The following is an 18,370-nucleotide window of genomic DNA, read 5'->3' on the forward strand; positions in this document are numbered from 1 at the left end:
GATTAAGGCTAGTAATTATTGAAAGTAACATTTCGAAGTGGAAATCCTCAGCGTTTTCTAATTGTAAGGTGGTATAAAAACCATCTTGTCCTAATTAATTGTTTTTTAATGTTATATGCCATGATGACAGGTAGTAGTCTATTCTAATTGTAAGACTATTACATCTAAATAATGTGAGTGGATGATTAGGTTTTAATTTGTTAACTTTTGGAAATGATTATCCAGAATGATACTTGAGACCCAAAGAAATTTGAACCCTTGGAGGCAAAAAAAAAAGTAACCCACAATTTTTGGGTGGCTTATAAATGAAAACACACACTATGGCTTCAGTTGGGATGATTCCCAAACCCTTATCTAGTCCAAATCGGTCACATTTACATGACTGCCAACTTGAACACATTTGGATGCCTCATAAATAGAACATGTTGAACACTAAAATCTTTATTTTACCCCCAGGCCTGTTCCTATATTTGACTGAAAACACTGGCCACCTAGTTGCCCAAATAAGAAATATATGAGCCCTTATTGCTCCCTCTCCTTCACCCCCATTTTATTAATTACTGAAAGATTTTAATTCTACTTACCGAAGAATTCTTACCCCATTCACTTTTCTCTATTACTGCTGCCACAAATCCAGGTTATTTCACTTCTGGATTGCTGAAACCATCTCCATCTTCATCTTTTGCCTCTTATTTTTGCCCCTTTCCAATCCATTATCCATCTTGTAGCTATAGTGTCCTTTCTAAAAATGCAATTGAGTATATCGCCTTCATTAAAAGTCCCATTGTCATGATTTGTCCTGATGCTTATAGTGTATCAATACTGTATGACCTGGTGATTACTCTTCTTTAACCTTCTCCTTTACCTTCCTCTCGGTCTTTTTTTTTTTTTCCAAAGATTAATTTTTAAATTTATTTCTCTACCCTTCCCTACCCCCCCACCCCCAGTTGTCTGCTCTCTGTGTGTTCTTCTGTGACCGCCTCAATCCTTAGCAGCAGCACTGGGAATCTGTGTTTCTTTTTGTTGCGCCATCTTGTGTAAGCTCTCCGTGTGTGTGGCACCATTCCTGGGCAGGCTGCACTTTCTTTCGCGCTGGGCAGCTCTCCTTATGGGGCACACTCCTTGCGTTTGGGGCTCCCCTATGTGGGGGACACCCCTGTGTGGCAGGGCACTCCTTGCGCACATCAGCACTGCGCATGGGCCAGCTCCACACGGGTCACAGAGGCCCGGGGTTTGAACCGCGGACCTCCCATGTGGTAGGCGGACGCCCTATCCATTGGGCCAAGTCTGCTTCCCTCAAACAGTCTTGAAAGCCCATCTAAGATGTCTTTTTCCTTCTCAAATGTGCCAGGATCCCCTCATCTTCAGACTTTTGTACAAACTATTCCGTCATGTACTTTTCCCTGGGATCTTTAGCTGTCTCCTGCCTAGACTCTGTGCCCGAAGTCCCCAACTCCTTCTTTTGTATGGTTAATTCCTGTTGTTCTTCAGGTCTCAGCTTTAGAAGGTCTCTTCCTTTAGGAGACATTTCGTGCACTGCCCCCCTGCCACCACCTTCTCCCTGAATAAAGGATCTTGTTTATGTGCCATTCTTATGTGTATCCAAAGTATCACATCCTTGCCTTCTCACGTTATCATCTCTTCCCATCAGTTCATGTGTCAGTAAAAGCAAGGGCAATTTTTTTTTGTTGTTATTAACATATAAGACTTGGTGCCTACCACAGTATCACTGAATTGGCACTAAATAAGTACTTGTTGAATGACTAAATGGATATAATTATAAAGTTAGCAGAAAAGTAGACTTTTCCACAATATTTTTGCTGTTTATTCCCCCTCAAGCCCCCCTTTTTTTTGTTAGAAATGAGGAACTAATATTTTTTATTAATCTTTATATATGTAGATGTAACTTGGGATTCATATTAATTTCAGTCCATAATTATATTTTTCAGGCTGGCTTATTTATTGACAAAGGTGTCAAAACAACGAATGCTAGTGCTGCTGACCCAAGAGAATACCTCTGTCTGGATAACAGTGCAAGGTAGCGCATGTTCCTTTAGATCGCGTTCAGGGCATATCCAACCAAAGCAAAACTGTGTACTTTTCTCCAGTGACACATTTGAATTGAAGTTTTTAAAGCTTGTATGAGGGTTTTAGAAAAATTATTCCGCTGTTCTCAGGCTTCTGGGCTGGGCTTTTTTATCTTATTGATTTGCCAAAGAGAAAATGGATGCCTTTCACCTTTTTTTTTTTTGACAGTTGTAAAAAAGGTTGCAGAAAGAGAGTAAAAGGAGAGAGATCTGTGGGAAAGGGCCCAAATGTGCCTATAGAAGCATGTGATTAATTGATAAACAACCTAAACTGCGATTGTTTTAGCTTAGACCCTGAAATCCAGAGCGTATCGAATTGATTCTTTGTGGTCAAACCGGAACATTGCATTAAATCTCTTTCAAAGGGAAGGGTCCCCAACCTGACAGTTGAGCTAGTTCTGGTTCAGACTTTGTAGCCTCAGATTCACATCATAGATGGGCTCTGTGTTACTTTCCTTCATAACTGCAAGATGTGGTTAGGATGTGGATAGGCATTTCAGCAGAGTTCTCTTACATCCTCTGCATGAGCCAAAATAAATAAAAGGTCTCATGGGGGAATAAATTTTCTGGAAAAGATGGCAAACTGAAAGTCAGATTCAGTGGAAACCGTGAACTTATATTTCTATGCCACAAGTTGATTGACCAGTTTATGGAGTTCAAAAGGTGCTAGATTTAACGTAGACTCTGCTGAGTTTATGGAGTTCAAAAGGTGCTAGATTTAACGTAGACTCTGCTGATAAATACTTAGGAAAACGATGCCAGGCCCCTAGTTGTTCATAAGGGAATAAAGTAGGAACCATGTAATAGTTTGGTGAGTCTGACTTACGTGTGAGACAGGATCCTTGTGACACATTAATAAGGCCTGAGAGCAAGACAAAACTGGGGTAAATTTACACATCAGGGCTCCTTTCAGATCAAATTGAGTCCAAAATATTTTGAAGTGAAGATCAAATAGCAGTTGAGAAGCTGTGAAACTCAGGGCATTATTTAAATAGTGAATAGACAAATGAGTAACTATTTAAAATCCATTGGTATTTTAATTAGGCTTGACAAGTTAAACAATAAAACAATTTACCCATAATGGTTTTTTTTCCCCATAATGGTTTAATTTCTTTACCAGATGTGTGTATGTATTAAATAATATTAAGGTAATGATCATCTTCTCCATTATTTCTTATACCGTTTGTAAATGCATTACATATAGGCAGAGAATTGAACTCCATTTAGATGTTGTTTTGAGACTCATAAAAGAAGAAGAGAGAAAAGCCATTTGGGCAGCTGGCTTATACATTTAATTTTATATGACCTAAAGTATGTAGTATGCCCACCTGGATACATGTAATTCAGATGAATATAAATGGTAAAACATAAATGAGTAATAAACCATCCCATGAATTAACCATTAGGTTTTTGAGATCAAGAAGATGCTTAGCCTTTTCATCACAGGGGAAGTTGACTCAAGAGTTAACCTGATGAACTTTCTCTTATCTTCAAAATATAAAATTATTGAGAAATCCAAAGATGGGAATTTTTTTAAAACTTACTTACAGAACAGTTATAAAAATAATTCAAACTCCACACAGAGAATTTCAGCATATCCCTACAACCCCCAGATACCCAGATCTACCCATTTTAACATTTTGCCACATTTGCCACATTGTTCTTTCTGTCCGTCCTTCTTGCTATCTAGTAATCCATTTTCTGAACACCTGAGTGTAGGTTCTATGCATCATGCTTCTTGGACATGTGATACTGCTCTGTTCATGTCCGAAGAACATGGATATTCACCTGTGTAACCACCCTACTTGTAGTTATCAAATTTAAGAAGTTTAACAGTGATATAAAACTTACAGTTTATATTCCAGTTTTTTTCATGTGTGCCAGTAATGTGCCTTTTCTCTTCCCTTATAAGATCCCATCCAGGATCACATATTGCATTTAATTGTCATCATCTCTTTAGTTGCTTTTTCTTTCTTTTTTTTTTTTAAATTGTGAGACGATACAAAATTTCCTATCTCAACCACCCCCTAGCATACCTTTCAGTTGGATTAATCACATTCACAATATTGCTGTACCTTTACCCCCTTTTACCCCCTTGCTTTACTAAGACTTTCCCATCTCCCCACGTAGAAACCCTATATCCTTTATGCATTAAGTTCCTATTCCCTCTCCATACCCCCTCCCCTGGCATCCTGTACTCTAAGTGCTGTCTCTATGAGCTTGCCTATTTGCCAGTATTTTCTTTGTAGTTACCATGGGCTTAAATTTAACATGCTAAGTTTATAATAATCTCATTTGTTTTGATGTCACTTTAATTTCAATAGTATACACAAACTATGATCCTGTACTCTCCTCTTCCTCCACCTTTATATAGTTCTTGTCACTAATTACATATTTTTGTTTTGAGTCCAAAAGCGCTGATTTATCATTACATTTTATTCGTCTGTCTTTTAGATCTGTAGGAAGGAGAAAGTATAGTTACAAACTGAAAAATGCAATAGTAAGGGTGTTTATATTTACCTGTGTTGTTACCTTCACTGGAGATCTTTATTTCTTCTTGCAACTTAGATATGTTGTTTGTTGTTTTTCCCGTTCAGCCTGCAGTACTCTACCATCTCTTGTAGGGCCAGTCTAGTGGTGACAGACTCTCTCAGCTTTTGTTTATCTGGGACTGTCTTAATCTTTCCTTCATTTTTAAAGGCTACTTTTGCCACATATAGTTACTGGTTGGCGATTTTTTGCTTTCACCACTTTAAAAATGTCATCCCATTGCCTTCTTGCCTCCATTTTTTGCATGAGAAATCAGCCCTTTGTCTTATTTTAGGGCTCCCTTGTATGTGATATGTTGCTTCTCTCTTGTGACTTTCAGAATTCTCTTATCTGTGGCATTAGACAGCTTGATTATAATATGTCATGGTCTGGGTCTCTCTGGGTGTTCTCTGTTTAGAGCTCATTGAGCATCTTAGATATATATATTCATGCCTTTCATTTCATTAAATTTGGGAAGCAGTCATGAGTATTCTCTCTGCTTCTTTCTCTGTTTCTTCTCCTTTTTAATTCCCACAATGCATATATTGGTGTACTTGATGGTATCCCACAGGTTCTTAGGCTCTGTTCACTTTTCTTTTTTTTTTTTTTTTTTTTTTTAAAGATTTATTTATTTATTTAATTTCCCCCCCTCCCCTGGTTGTCTGTTCTTGGTGTCTATTTGTTGCGTCTTGTTTCTTTGTCTGCTTTTGTTTCTTTGTCCGCTTCTGTTGTCGTCAGCGGCACGGGAAGTGTGGGCGGCGCCATTCCTGGGCAGGCTGCACTTTCTTTTCACGCTGGGCGGCTTTCCTCACGGGTGCACTCCTTACGCGTGGGGGCTCCCCCACGCGGGGGACACCCTTGCGTGGCACGGCACTCCTTGCGCGCATCAGCACTGCGCATGGCCAGCTCCACACGGGTCGAGGAGGCCCGGGGTTTGAACCGCGGACCTCCCATATGGTAGACGGACGCCCTAACCACTGGGCCAAAGTCCGTTTCCCTGTTCACTTTTCTTTATTCTTTTTGCTCCTCAGACTGAATGATTTTGATTGTCTTACCTTGAAGTGTTTTTTTTTTTAGGAGGTACTGAGGGATTGAACCTGGGACCCCATACATACGAAGCAGACACTCATCCACTGAGCCATACCCGCTCCACTGATTCTTTTGACAACTCAATCTGCTGTTGAACCTTTTAGGACAATTTTAATTTCTGTTTCTGTGATCTTCAGCTGTATTTGGTTCCTTTTCATAATTTCCATTGCTCTATTGATATTCTTTTTGTGCTCATCTATCATTTTCTTGATTTCCTTTAGGTCTTCATGTTTTTCTTTAGCTATTTGAGCATATTTAGGACCATTTTCTCAAGGACTTTGATACATTCCAGTTCTGATCCTTCTCATTGATGTTTCTTATGCTTTCATATTTTCCTTTGCCTGGGCCATCACTTCTTATTTCTTTGTTTTGTTATCTTCTGCTGAAACCTGGACATTTTGATATTTTAGTATGTTATCACTGGAATTTAGGCTCTATAGTGCCTGTTCCTTAAGTTTGTATCCAGCTATCCAGCTGGTATTATGACAGAGCTTTCCTTGAATGCTAGGTACTAACAAAACAAAACAAAACAAAAAAACCAAACCTTACCCACTCTTTGCAGATTGACATGTGCTAGTGCTCTCCTTCAGGACTTATCCATACAGTGAGTTTAGAGAATAGCTTGAGACCAAAGCATAGGTGCCTACCCTGAGCCTTTCTTTGCATGCATCTTGTCTTGGGTATGTGCATGTGGCCAAGAATTCCCTTGTTTAGACACTTGACTGCTGTCCCACAGCCTTAAGTAGAAGAGTTCTGTGAACTTCCTTCTGCATGCAGGGCAAGTTTTGAGATGATGAATCCCTCATTCCACCACAAGACAGATTGGACAGACCTATGTACTCCTAGTATGTGTATGAGAGTAACTCTGCTCCCTCTGGAAAATGAACAAGGAATCCATGCTAGGTGTGCCAGCCAGCCCTGTGCCAGGCCCCATGTGAATAGGGAGGGGCAAGCAAGGTGCCACAAGATCCTACAACTTTTAGGTAGCTTTTTCTTAATTCAGTACTTGCTTCATTACTGCAGACCTTTAACTGTTTTCTGTAGCTTTGAGAAAGATATTTCTGCCAGCTTTTGTTGGTTTTTCAAAGCTTCTGTGGGGGGCTCAGAGCCCTGAACCATCTCACTCTGCTATCTTGAATGGAGCCCAAAGATGGGGAATTGTAACTCAAGAAAGTTATTGATTTGAGACTGGGAAATTCCTTCTAAAAGAGTACAAGTGCTAGACCCAACCTAGTATAGTAAAAGCAACAGAGAATTAAGGGAAAGTTCAGAAGGATGTTGAAAGCCCATAGATGATGAAAAATTGGGAAAATTAACTGTATTTTCTGCACGCCAAGAGGGAAAGAGGATGAAGAAGCATGTCCAAGTAAGTGGTCAACAATTGATTTATATTTATACGAGGTTTAAAAAGAGATGGCTACAGCAGAGAATTAGAAGTTACTTTAGTTCCCTCCCCCTCATTTTTGGCTTTCATTTAGCACATAGTAGAGTTTCCTTCCCAGAACCTCTTCCATCTGCTTGATATTATGTAATGACTGCAAACTCTTTGTCAGTAACTACAAAGTCAGAAAAGTAGATGATGGTTTGAAGTCAGACTTTTTACCCCTTGGGTCAGAGCTAGTTAGGGTAAGGAGATCTGGATTAAATATATAATCTAAGGGTGGATATAACATTTTTTTTCTCCACTACCACTATTCACCATCACTTGCCAGAAATACATCAAGAGCCTTCAGACTGGTTTCCTTCAGTTCATTCTCCAAGTAGTAGCCAGCAACCTGTTTAAAAAAAAAAAAAAGTGAGTCTAGTCATATCATTTCTCTGATTCTATGCTTCCAGTGAACTCCCCATTGCATTTAGAAAAAAGAATCATCTCCTTGTCCAATTGTCTATCCTCTCCCTTTTGTTTCTTAATCTCCAGCTGGCTATTTTGTTGTTCTTGAGCATGCCAAGCTTACTCATGCCTAAGGATCTTTGTACTTGCTCTTCTCTGTGCTATCTCTTGATATGGCTCCATCTCCCATCACATACATTTATCAGGTTCCTACTGTATACCAGCAACTGTGGTAGTAGCATTTTTGCAAATGATATGTCCTGGTTGTATGATAGAAAATTTCACCCTGGTGAACCTATTTTTGAAAAGCTGTCTAGTTTTTTTCCTTAGCTCTGTAAAATTAAGATAGACATTATCTTTTTTCTTTTTTTAAGTAGGTAGCTGTATTAGTCAGCCAAAGGGGTGCTGATGCAAAATACCAGAAATCTGTTGGCTTTTACAAAGGTATTTATTTGGGGTAGAAACTTACAGTTATCAGGCCATAAAGCATAAATTATTTCCCTCACCAAAGTCTGTTGCCATGTGTTGGAGCAAGATGTCTGCTGATGTCTGCCAAGAGTTCGGGCTTCCTGGGTTTCTCTCTTCCCAGGGCTTATTTTCCTCTGGGCTCAGCTGCTCTACTCCTCCATGTGCTTACTTCCCAGGGCTCCAGCATTAAAACTCCAACTAACTCCTGTACCTTGTAGTTTTCAACGTCCTACTGATGTGACCCAGTTAAAGCCCCAATCGTTATTTAATCAAGTAAAAGTGAAACCTCTGAATCCAATACATTCTAATATGCCCAGACCAGTTCACAAACACAATCCAATATCTATTTTTGGAATTTATAAACAATATCAAACTGCTACATTAGCCTTATGGGATTATTTATTTGAGTTGTTATAGTGGGTAGTTTTTGACACTGATTTCTTTGACCTTGTCAGTGTTTTAGAGGGAAGAGAAAAAAAGGTAATATGTAAGCACTATAATGAATAAGTCAATTAAATACACTGCATTTTAAATTTAGGCATTTTTGAGATACTCCTGTTTTGTCTTTATATCTAGAGCATTTCATGAGTACACAACTCAAATAATGCTGCAGTTCACTTGTGTAGCAAAATATATGATTAATTAACTTTATATTCATATCAAATTACTTAAGAATTTGTGAAAACATGCCATGCCGTGTTTCCTATTCTGAGAAGTTCTTTTATTGTTTTTTTATAAGTGGTTTTGATGCTTAGAATGTTCTGCAATATTCATTCTAGACTATAAGTTGATTTTTAAAAAATCACTCAGAACTTATGAATACAGTTGTCTGGATACTTGCATAAAAAATATAATTTTTTCTTTGAATTTTTGAAATACAAATATTTGTCTTTTTTTTTTTAAGTCAAAATTAGCCCTGTTTCTTGGCATTTAAGCTCACAATTGTAAATAGCTAATTTCCATTGTCTTTTTAAAAAAGCCTTTGTTTTAACCCCAAGGTTTCAGCCTCATCAGAATGCAGATCCTGAAAAGCCACGTGTTGCTGCACTAATTGACAGGCTCATTGCTTTTAAAAATAATGATAACGGAGCTTGGGTCAGAGGAGGAGATATTATCGTTCAGAATTCAGCGTGGGTATTTTCTACAAAGTTATTATCTGATGTCAATGATGTTTATTTAAAAAAAGTAACAGTAGTAGAATGATTTTAACAGTCGTGGCTTCTGGAATCATATATATATTCATTATATTAAGCAGTTTTATTGAGTTATATTCACATACCATGTGATCTCTCCAAAGTGTTTAATCAATTATTTTTAATAATACTAATAAACAGGATAAGCTATGTGGAAGTATGCGGAGTTAATAGATTGCAAATGTTTGGAATTGTCTCATTCTGGTGGTTTTATTGGAACTGAACTTGTCTGGTGACATGAGAGTGTTTTGATGAGATTGAACAGAAACTGGAAATTTATAGTACAAAGATGGTCTGTGTCAGAGAGCTAAATAAAAATTTTGAAAAATCTGAATTTTTTCCCTTTGTCTTAGAAACTCCTTGAAGATTTTTTGATGTTCTTCCATTGCCAGTCAACACAAAAGTTGTGTAATTCTGCCTAAATAAGCCTGTTGATTTAGCGTCTTAACATGACTTGAGGCAGTCAGCAGCTTATATTTTTTCCCATTCATTTAATTTTAAGAGAGATCTGATGTATATTGGTCTAAGATTTGGTGTTAAGGATTCTAGAAAATTATATTTCTTCTGGCACTGACACTGGTTTCTTGGCATTTCACCATCATCTCTGACTTTTGTGATCCAAATAATTGATATTCTATCTGTAGAAATAGTTTGACAATTAATGTTGAAAAATATTTTAAAGGAATATCATAATCTAGTTGTTTTTTAAAAATAATAACCACCAGATCTGACATTTTATGCTGCTTATGATGAGCCAGGCTTTTCTAAATGGTTTAAATAAATTGCAACATTTAATGCTATCAAGATTCCCATGAGGACAGTTATATCATTGCTCCAATTTATAGATGAGGAAACTGAGGCAGAGAGTGGTTGTTGAGTAATTTGCCCAAAGTCACATAATAACTTACCCCAAAGTCACAGCTAGTAATTGTCAAAGATGGGATTTGAACCAGGTATGCTGACAGTGGCATCTGTGCTCTTAGGGATTGTGAAGTAAAACTCTTTTTGTGGTCTTGAATAGAGTAAATGTTTTGGGACCTCCTGGATTTGAACTGGTGAATTAAAAAATTTTCCCTCATTCTCTTTTTTCTTGCAGATTTGCAGATAATGGGATAGGACTGACCTTTGCAAGGTTTGTAATTGCTTAAAAAAATACTTACTTGACCATTTGAAAGCTGTAAGATAAAATAACCCTGGATTTTTGGATAATACACAGGAAGGTTATCATCATTTATTAGCATTTAAATATACTGGCATCCTCTTCCTGGTACCACTAGAGGGCTAAAAATAACATTTTTATTGGTTAATTGAATTCATAACAAAATAGTTGCTTTAATATACTTGGAATTCTACAGAAGGGTAGGTCTATCATGTTTTTTGCTTAGGAAAAAACACTTGAGATTTGGTCTATAGGTTTTTTTAAAGTAGGGGAAAAAGAAAGGGAGTAAAATGTTGGAGAAGATTAGATCATTTTCTTTCCTAGAAGCTGCTCTAATTTAGCAGTAGTCTTTAAAGTTTAAAATATTTTTATTATCTAGTTGCCGTTTTAAACATGTTTGTCATCTAATTATATTCAGGGCAAGATTGTTCTCCCCATTTGCAAAATTGTTGTTTGAGACTAGAATACTCCACTAAATTCCACTAGTTTATATATAATTTGTAAAATACTAATTTCTACAAGGTATTTTCACAGTTTAGAAACTTTCTGATGACTTGGTAGTCTATAGTAGAAAAAGCTACCTGCTTCCTTTAAAATTTTTAACTTAAGTATAGCTTACCTTCATTTGGGGGTAAATTTTAATTTACTAGAGAATTGTGATTAATGTTTGTTCTCACTTTAACAGTGATGGAAGCTTCCCAAGTGACGAAGGTTCTAGCCAGGAGGTCTCTGAATCTCTCTTTGTTGGGGAGAGCAGAAATTATGGCTTTCAGGGTGGTCAGAACAAGTATGTGGGTACTGGAGGAATAGACCAAAAACCTCGAACTTTACCTAGGAACAGGTAAGCATTGCTTAATAGTGGAGTGTTAGATTTAAACAGTAAAAAACTAACCCTCAAATGATTTCCATAATACTCCTGCATCCTGTGACTCTTACCCTTCCTTATCTTTCTCCTCCTCCTCCTTCTCCCCCAGTTCCTCCCCGCGCGCCAGCCCCCCCCCGCCCCCCGCCCTTCTTGCTGTGTGTGTTATCCTCCTTGACTTCTGGAGTGTTACTTACTTTAAAAACTTCATAGATTTCACTTTCAATCTCATAACAGAACGCCAATCTTGTTTCTTATCCTTGCATAAGACTGTATATAAGCTGGGCTTTTTTTTTTTCCCTTTATTTCTTTCTGAAATCATAGAAAGTTGCCAAACCATAACTATGACATTAGGTCAGTTTTCCCTCAACTTGTTATGTTGGTTTTCAGAAATAGCCACTGGAAAAGGAAATTACCTACTGAAAAGAGTCCTAGAAAATGAGAGTTGGTTGATGTCAAAGCTGCCTCAAAATTTAATCATGGCTGTGTTATTAGTTAAGTTTCAGATGTTGACGGGAGATCGGGGGGAGCTTTTGGCATGCTTTCTTTCATCATAATCACAGGATCATAAAAATGGTTCTTAGCACTAGGGAGATTCTTCAAAGCTTTTAGGGAACTGTTAGCTAATTAATTTATGCTTCAGTTCTGAGCAGCAGTTTGAGGTTGTCCTCATTTTACTTGTGAGAAAACCATGCCGAGAAAAACTAAATAGTGTCCTGAAGTCCACACATGAGAGCCAGTGGCCCATTTCATCACACGTCTGTTCCTTTAAAGGAATGCTACCTCTAGACTGGGCTGGGCCAGGTCAAGGGAATGGGGAAAACAGACTCTTAGTTTTGTGGATAGGGGGCCCTACTAGCTTCTGGCAAAGGGTTACTTGTGCTTGGCTTTTCTCCTACTTTGCATGTCTGTGAAATAATGAACGTCCTTACATGCTGTGCTCAGTGTAGAAGGCACCTAATTGTCAGTCTGTGTAAGCTACTGGGAGAAAAGAACTTTATGGCTTTTTCATAACTAATGTTGATTAATGTGTATGATATACTAGACCTTGTTCTAAATACTTTACATGTATTGATTCACTCAATCCTTGCAAAACCCAGCGAAGTAGGTGCTGTCATCATTACAAATGAATAACTTGTCAAATGGAGGTCACACAGCTCATAAGTAGCTGAGGTGGGATTCACACCCATTTAGATCGACTTCAGTGCTGTGGTCTTTGTTATTATACTGTAGCTGCTTCTCCTAATGTGTATATTAAAACAAAAACATACTCTGCTAGCATCTGGGCTGCAGTATGATGGTAGCCAAATCATTTCCTCTCTTTTCATTTTAAATTGGCCTCCAGCTTTGTTTCAAAATGCTTATTGCTGCTTTGCTCATGAGAATTTTTCAAAACAAAAACTTCTGATTGGTCAGTAGTTCCGGTTTTTATTTTACTATACAAACTTTTCTTTGAGGGAGAACCATTTTGGGTTATCTATATGGAAATTCATCATGATGCATAACTTTTTAAATGAGACTTTTTATTTTTCTTCTAGCATATATGCTTTTATTATAAAATATTCATTGAAAACTAGTTGCTATAGCTATCATCTGCAATGCCATTAAAGAATTTAAAGAGAGAAACTTAAGAAACATTATGAGATTTGTGTATAAATTTGGATGATTTATGATTAGTAGTCTAATGAATTTGTGTTTGAACAGAAAGGAGGACAATGAATGAATAAATGTGTTTTTTAATCTAGCTAGCCCTGTGAAAGAATAAACTGTGACAACTTACACTTAGAAGTACACAAGCATATCATTTCACCTTTTTACTGTCCTTTAGTGGTGTGAAAGTAGGTTCTCTTTGCTTACACACAGATTTGTCTTTTGTTCTCAATGCCTAGAGGTTTTGGGGCTAGAACTAAAATATATGAATTCCCAAATAAAATGTCTTAACCAGGTTGGTTCATGTTAGCAAAATTATTTCATTGTGTCCTTGCAATTGTCTTCTAGCTGCCTTTTCTCTTTTCCTAAATGCATTTGAAGAAACTACAGTGTACTGTTTGTACATTATCTCCTTTTCTGTAAATAGTACCACAGTCCACCCAGCTATTTAAGTTCAAAACAAAACGAAGGGAAAATTCAGTTGAAATAACCCTGTCAAGCAGTCTATCAGCAAACATTTTCTGTCTCTCCAAACCTACCCCAGATCCACCTCTTGTCTCTGTCACCCCATCTTCTCTCATGGTCCAAAGCCATGGTCCTCTACCATGCCCAGTTTTCCACAGTCCTCCTACCAGCTCCCCAGACTTACTCTGTTGTCCCAGTACATTCTGTTTGCCCAACATGAGTCAGAGGGATCTTTAAAAAAAAAATTCATGTTGCTCTTTTACTCAAAACCTTCCAATGATTTCCTGCCCAATGTAGAATATCATATGAATTCCTTTTTGTGGAATAATACGAGGCCTTCCTGGGCTCCCTGCAAGATGCCAAGCTTGTTTCTACCCAAGGGCCTTTGCTCCTTGCCCAGAATGCTTTCTGCTCAGAACGTCTCTTACCTACCTCCTTCTCCCCTTAATGTCTCAGTACAGAAGTCACCCCTTCAGAGAGACCTCCCTTCCATCCAAAATAGCATCTCCCCACAAGACTATTTTATTACTGTGTGTTATTTTCTTTATGGCACTTACCTGAAGTAATCCTTTTTGTGTTTTTTTTTTTTTTTTTGTCTCTTTCCCTTACAATATACATTTCATTAGGGTGGGGGTCTTGATTTGGTTACCAGAGTATCCATATACCCTAGAATTGTGCTTAGTGCATGGGGGATATTCAACGGTATTTATAAAATAAATAAGTAAATGAAGTGCTGTTAATGGGGCCAGCATGTGTTCATTGAACAAAATCTTATATTTCAACAGAACATTCCCAATTAGAGGCTTTCAGATTTATGACGGGCCCATTCATCTCACCAGGAGCACTTTCAAAAAATATGTGCCAACCCCCGATAGGTACACCAGTGCAATCGGCTTCCTCATGAAGAATTCCTGGCAGATAACGCCCAGGAATAACATCTCCCTCGTGAAGTTTGGTCCGCATGTAAGTACCTGCTTTAGAGCCGATCTAGTGACCAGGGAGGGAGAAGGAGGAATAGCATGTTCCCAGAGACAAAAATATAAACAACAGAATCACAGCAAGTCTTTATGACTGGGAGGAGAAATATATACAAAAGAAATTCATCCTTCCGTGTTCTCTCTCCCATTGAGTTCAAGTTGAGAACAGAAGTCCCATCTTACTTGGGATAACTTAGGGAGTTTTTGACACTCAGGTGATATCTAAAAAGGGAAACAGACTTGAAGGGACTGACATGGGGGTTGTAAAGTCTCACAGAAACAAGAGGATTGGGGTCATTCTTTGTAATAAACTGTTGGGTATCCCACCTCCAGTAGGAGATTTAGGTCTCTCACTTTGGCTATTTCCCTTGTCTGGGGCCCCTTCTTTCGGGGAACTAGAGGATAAAAGGTTGGGGAAAAAGAGGAAAAGTAGGAGGGTATGATACAATTTGGGTTATCTCTGGTCTAAACCAGTAAAAGCTTTTATAAAAATTGCAAAGAGGGTTAGGAAATAATTGTTTACAATTCAGTAGCTCCCAGAAATAATTTTATTAGCAGTTTCATCTATGCTTCCTTTACCCTTAATATAGTGGGCAGTCTGGTTGTCTACCCCACCCTTCCCCCCGTCTTGCCCATTCCATGATGACAGTGGCATGAGAGAGAGTGCATCTCAGGTGGTCTAGCTCATGGCTCCCATAGGCAGCTGCAACTGGAAAGTGACTCATAGGCTCTCAACTACCTCCTCAGGCAAACTTGGTGCTTGCTCACTTTAAAAAATAGAACTTGGGGATAGATTGACCACAAGTCTAGATCTGGTTTTATAGAACAGCAGAGCTGCAGGTGCAACTTGGAATGGCAGCTTGGCTGAGTAGTTCTGTTTCAGCCACACGATTCCAGGTAATGGTTCAGGGCTAAACTAGTAGATGATGTCCCACATTATCTTCACTGTGAAGGGTGGCTGGCCAGTTACTGTTCACATGCACTTTGCTGAGGTCCCCATGCATAGTTCAGTGACCACTGACATGGCCATTCTGACCAACAGTTTGTTAGATGTTGAATTGGTTAACTCCTAAAATTAGAAGCATAGGAAAATCCATACTGTTCAAGTCCAGTGGGTCACCATGAGTGACACCATGAGAACAGTTTATAAAGAAATGGATTTGTAAAAATTTTTTCTACCCAAAAAATTAGAAAGTATGCGCCCGGACATCTCAGATTTAACCGAAGTTAACACATAAGAAGAGAGGAAAAGTCTAGAACTAAATTTGGAGCTGCTTGTTTTAAACTTTACTGTTTTCCATTGAGTTGCTTATCGTTCAGATGGTCACTTGATTTCAGAACATCCCAGAGTTACGAGCATATAAAAGCATTTTAGAGGGTGTATTTTGATGCCTTGAATAACATTAGTAATTTACTCCCAATAAGAAGCTAGAGACCATAAAGCACATCAACTACATCCCACTTTGAAGCCGCCATATGTTATATGTTAAATAAAGACTAACTTTACCTGACACGAAAATTATTGAGCTGGGCTTTTTCTGGTTGAGGAGAAAGCTAGTAGCATATACTTTTCAACAGATTCTTGTGAGTTCAGTAGTAACCCAGTGATTCAAAACTTAAACTGTGTGTCAGTTTTGAACTGTACTTACTTTTTGGTTGGGGCTGTCATGTTGAATAAGTACCTAAAGCATTTAGAGTGAGATAAATTGCTTACTTAGTGTTTAAGTTAGAACTTCTAATAGATACTATATTTAATTGACTTACAACAATTTACATACAGAGAAATGCACAGATCTTAAGTGTACAGTTTATGACTCTTGACAAATATGTGCAACTCATAGACCCTCTCCCAAATGTCCTGATTTCTGTTACCACAGATAAGTTTTGCTTGGAGAACTGGTAATAATTTTTAAGGGGAGGGCAGGAGCGGTACAAACTGAAATGTAGTTTAGCATTGGCCACTTGGACTCCATAAGTCTTTTTTTCCCCAAGCATGTTCATTAAATAGGAAATCCAGCTTGACTGGATGCCATATATTTGATAAACTATCAACTATAACTCAGAACTGTGCAGTTGTAATGGACATGCAGTTGGAGCCTCACAGGACATGTTGGATAAGATGGCAGAAGCCCTCATTTTGTGATATCCTTGTTTTTGTTTTTTTTTATTGCTGTCAGGTCTCTCTGAATGTCTTCTTTGGAAAGCCTGGCCCCTGGTTTGAAGATTGTGAGCTGGATGGTGATAAGAACTCCATATTCCATGACGTTGATGGCTCTGTGACAGGATACAAGGATGCTTACGTGGGGAGACTTGACAACTACCTGATCCGCCATCCCAGCTGTGTTAACGTAACCAAGTGGAATGCAGTGGTCTGCAGCGGCGCCTATGCCCAGGTGGGTGTGGAATGCGTCACGTGCCTGATAGCACTGCTTCAGTGGGGAAAGCTTTGCAGCTTAGCAGTGTGATTTGCATTTTCCAGAGTGTGGATTTCAAAACGAAAGAAGGAAGAAAAGAGGGAGAGAAGGAAGGGAAAATAGGAAGGGGAAGAGGGAGGAGAAAAGAAGGTGTGAGAGAAGGAGGAAGAAGGGGGGAAGGAAAATACATCAGGAATCATATACCCATAGAGTTTTAAGTTCAATTCCACCCCACGCCCCACCCCAAACCAAATTTAGCAAGTGGGAAAGTGAGTCCCAGAGAGGTGAGATGATCTGCCCTTGGTTAAATATGGCTGAGATACAGTTGGAGTGAGAACCCATGTTTCCTGACTCTCAGACCAGAGTTTTTTTTTCCCACATTGCAGCTCCATTCCCTGAGAGGCACTTTTATTCTTTGCGTTCTATCAAACCAGGAAGCCTGACTTTCAAGGCAGTATATCAAGAGGTCACTTGGAAAGTGAGATGGACTTTCTTCTAGGTGTGAGAGGTGACCAGAAAGCAAGGACAGACAGAGCTGGGAATTGAAAACAAGAGGACAAGGAAGTAATCAAAGAAAACTTGTGATTCTGTTAAGATATCTATGAAAATAGGAAGGGGGATTATATAGATTAGAAAATACCTCCTTATAAACATGGAGCCCAGTGTGTATTGATTAACCTGATGCTCAGGAGAAGAGGCTGCACTAATCTTGGAAGGTAATATGTATGGTTACTAGCACAGACCCTAGATCTCACTTCCTGGGTATATTTGAATCCTTCCTTTACTGTTTCCTAAAATATGAGTTGGGCAAGTTAATTGACTACTCTGTTGGTGTGCACTGTGAGAGTAATAAGTTTCTCCCTCATGAGGCTGTTGTGAGGACTGAACGAATGAATACATGTAAAGCATTTTGCATATGGCCCAGCACATAGTTAAGTGCTTGTTGCTATTTGTATTATTTGAAGAGCAAAAGCTTTTAAGTTGCAAAGATGATTTTAATAGTGATACTTGGATACGTTGCAGAGATTGCAGAATGGAGGTTCCAGTTGCCTAGAATTTTGAATGGAGCAGAATTTTATTTCCATATTTTAGATAACTAAAAGGTGGGATTTAATAGTGTACTATCAGGGAGATAAAATAATAAGTAAACATAAAATAATAAGTGATTAGAATGTGGAGAGGAGAATTAGAGGAAAGGCAAATTAAACAAGGTATCGCCTCCTAGGAATTGGGCTCTGATAGCCCCAAGGGCAGGAAGGAGACTCCTCTCTTATTGAACTGATGCCAGATGCTCTCATTTGTAGGGTGGGTTCTTCCTGGGAAAGGACCAGTTCTGTGATGTAGCCCCTCTGCTGAACACTGGTTACTTTGTCAACTGTGTGTTCCTGGGCTCTTGCTTTTCTACTTCTTTGAGCCCCCTAACTTTTTTTTTCTGTTTTCCACCACCTTAGCTTTCTACAGTTGGAGCTTCTTGGAGCAGAATTCTTTGATTGCTCTTCTGACTCTGAGTCATAACTGTTAAAGAATGCCATGATTCTTAAATTAAAAAAAAAACACTTTAAAAATGTTTAGATTTTTATCTATAGACAAAACAAAGGGTGTAAGAGGGAAGAACACTGGAGAGAGTTTCTGATTTGCTTTTATGG

The 18,370-nt window shown here is 38.4% G+C and overlaps 1 protein-coding gene across 2 annotated transcripts in view; it reads left to right on the forward strand.

The window, feature by feature from the left end:
* CEMIP2 (cell migration inducing hyaluronidase 2) overlaps nt 1-18,370 on the forward strand; it is an 81,714-nt gene that overhangs the window by 43,893 nt on the left and 19,451 nt on the right. For both annotated transcript variants that reach the window (XM_058301673.1, XM_004464940.5), the window contains exons 12-17: nt 1,950-2,038; nt 9,003-9,134; nt 10,294-10,329; nt 11,042-11,197; nt 14,119-14,296; nt 16,488-16,703. In XM_058301673.1, coding sequence (XP_058157656.1) covers nt 1,950-2,038; nt 9,003-9,134; nt 10,294-10,329; nt 11,042-11,197; nt 14,119-14,296; nt 16,488-16,703 — 807 coding nt within the window. The remainder of the gene's footprint in view (nt 1-1,949; nt 2,039-9,002; nt 9,135-10,293; nt 10,330-11,041; nt 11,198-14,118; nt 14,297-16,487; nt 16,704-18,370) is intronic.

The sequence above is a fragment of the Dasypus novemcinctus genome, chromosome 8 (genome assembly GCF_030445035.2).
Source record: "Dasypus novemcinctus isolate mDasNov1 chromosome 8, mDasNov1.1.hap2, whole genome shotgun sequence".
Taxonomy (NCBI): Eukaryota; Metazoa; Chordata; class Mammalia; order Cingulata; family Dasypodidae; genus Dasypus; species Dasypus novemcinctus.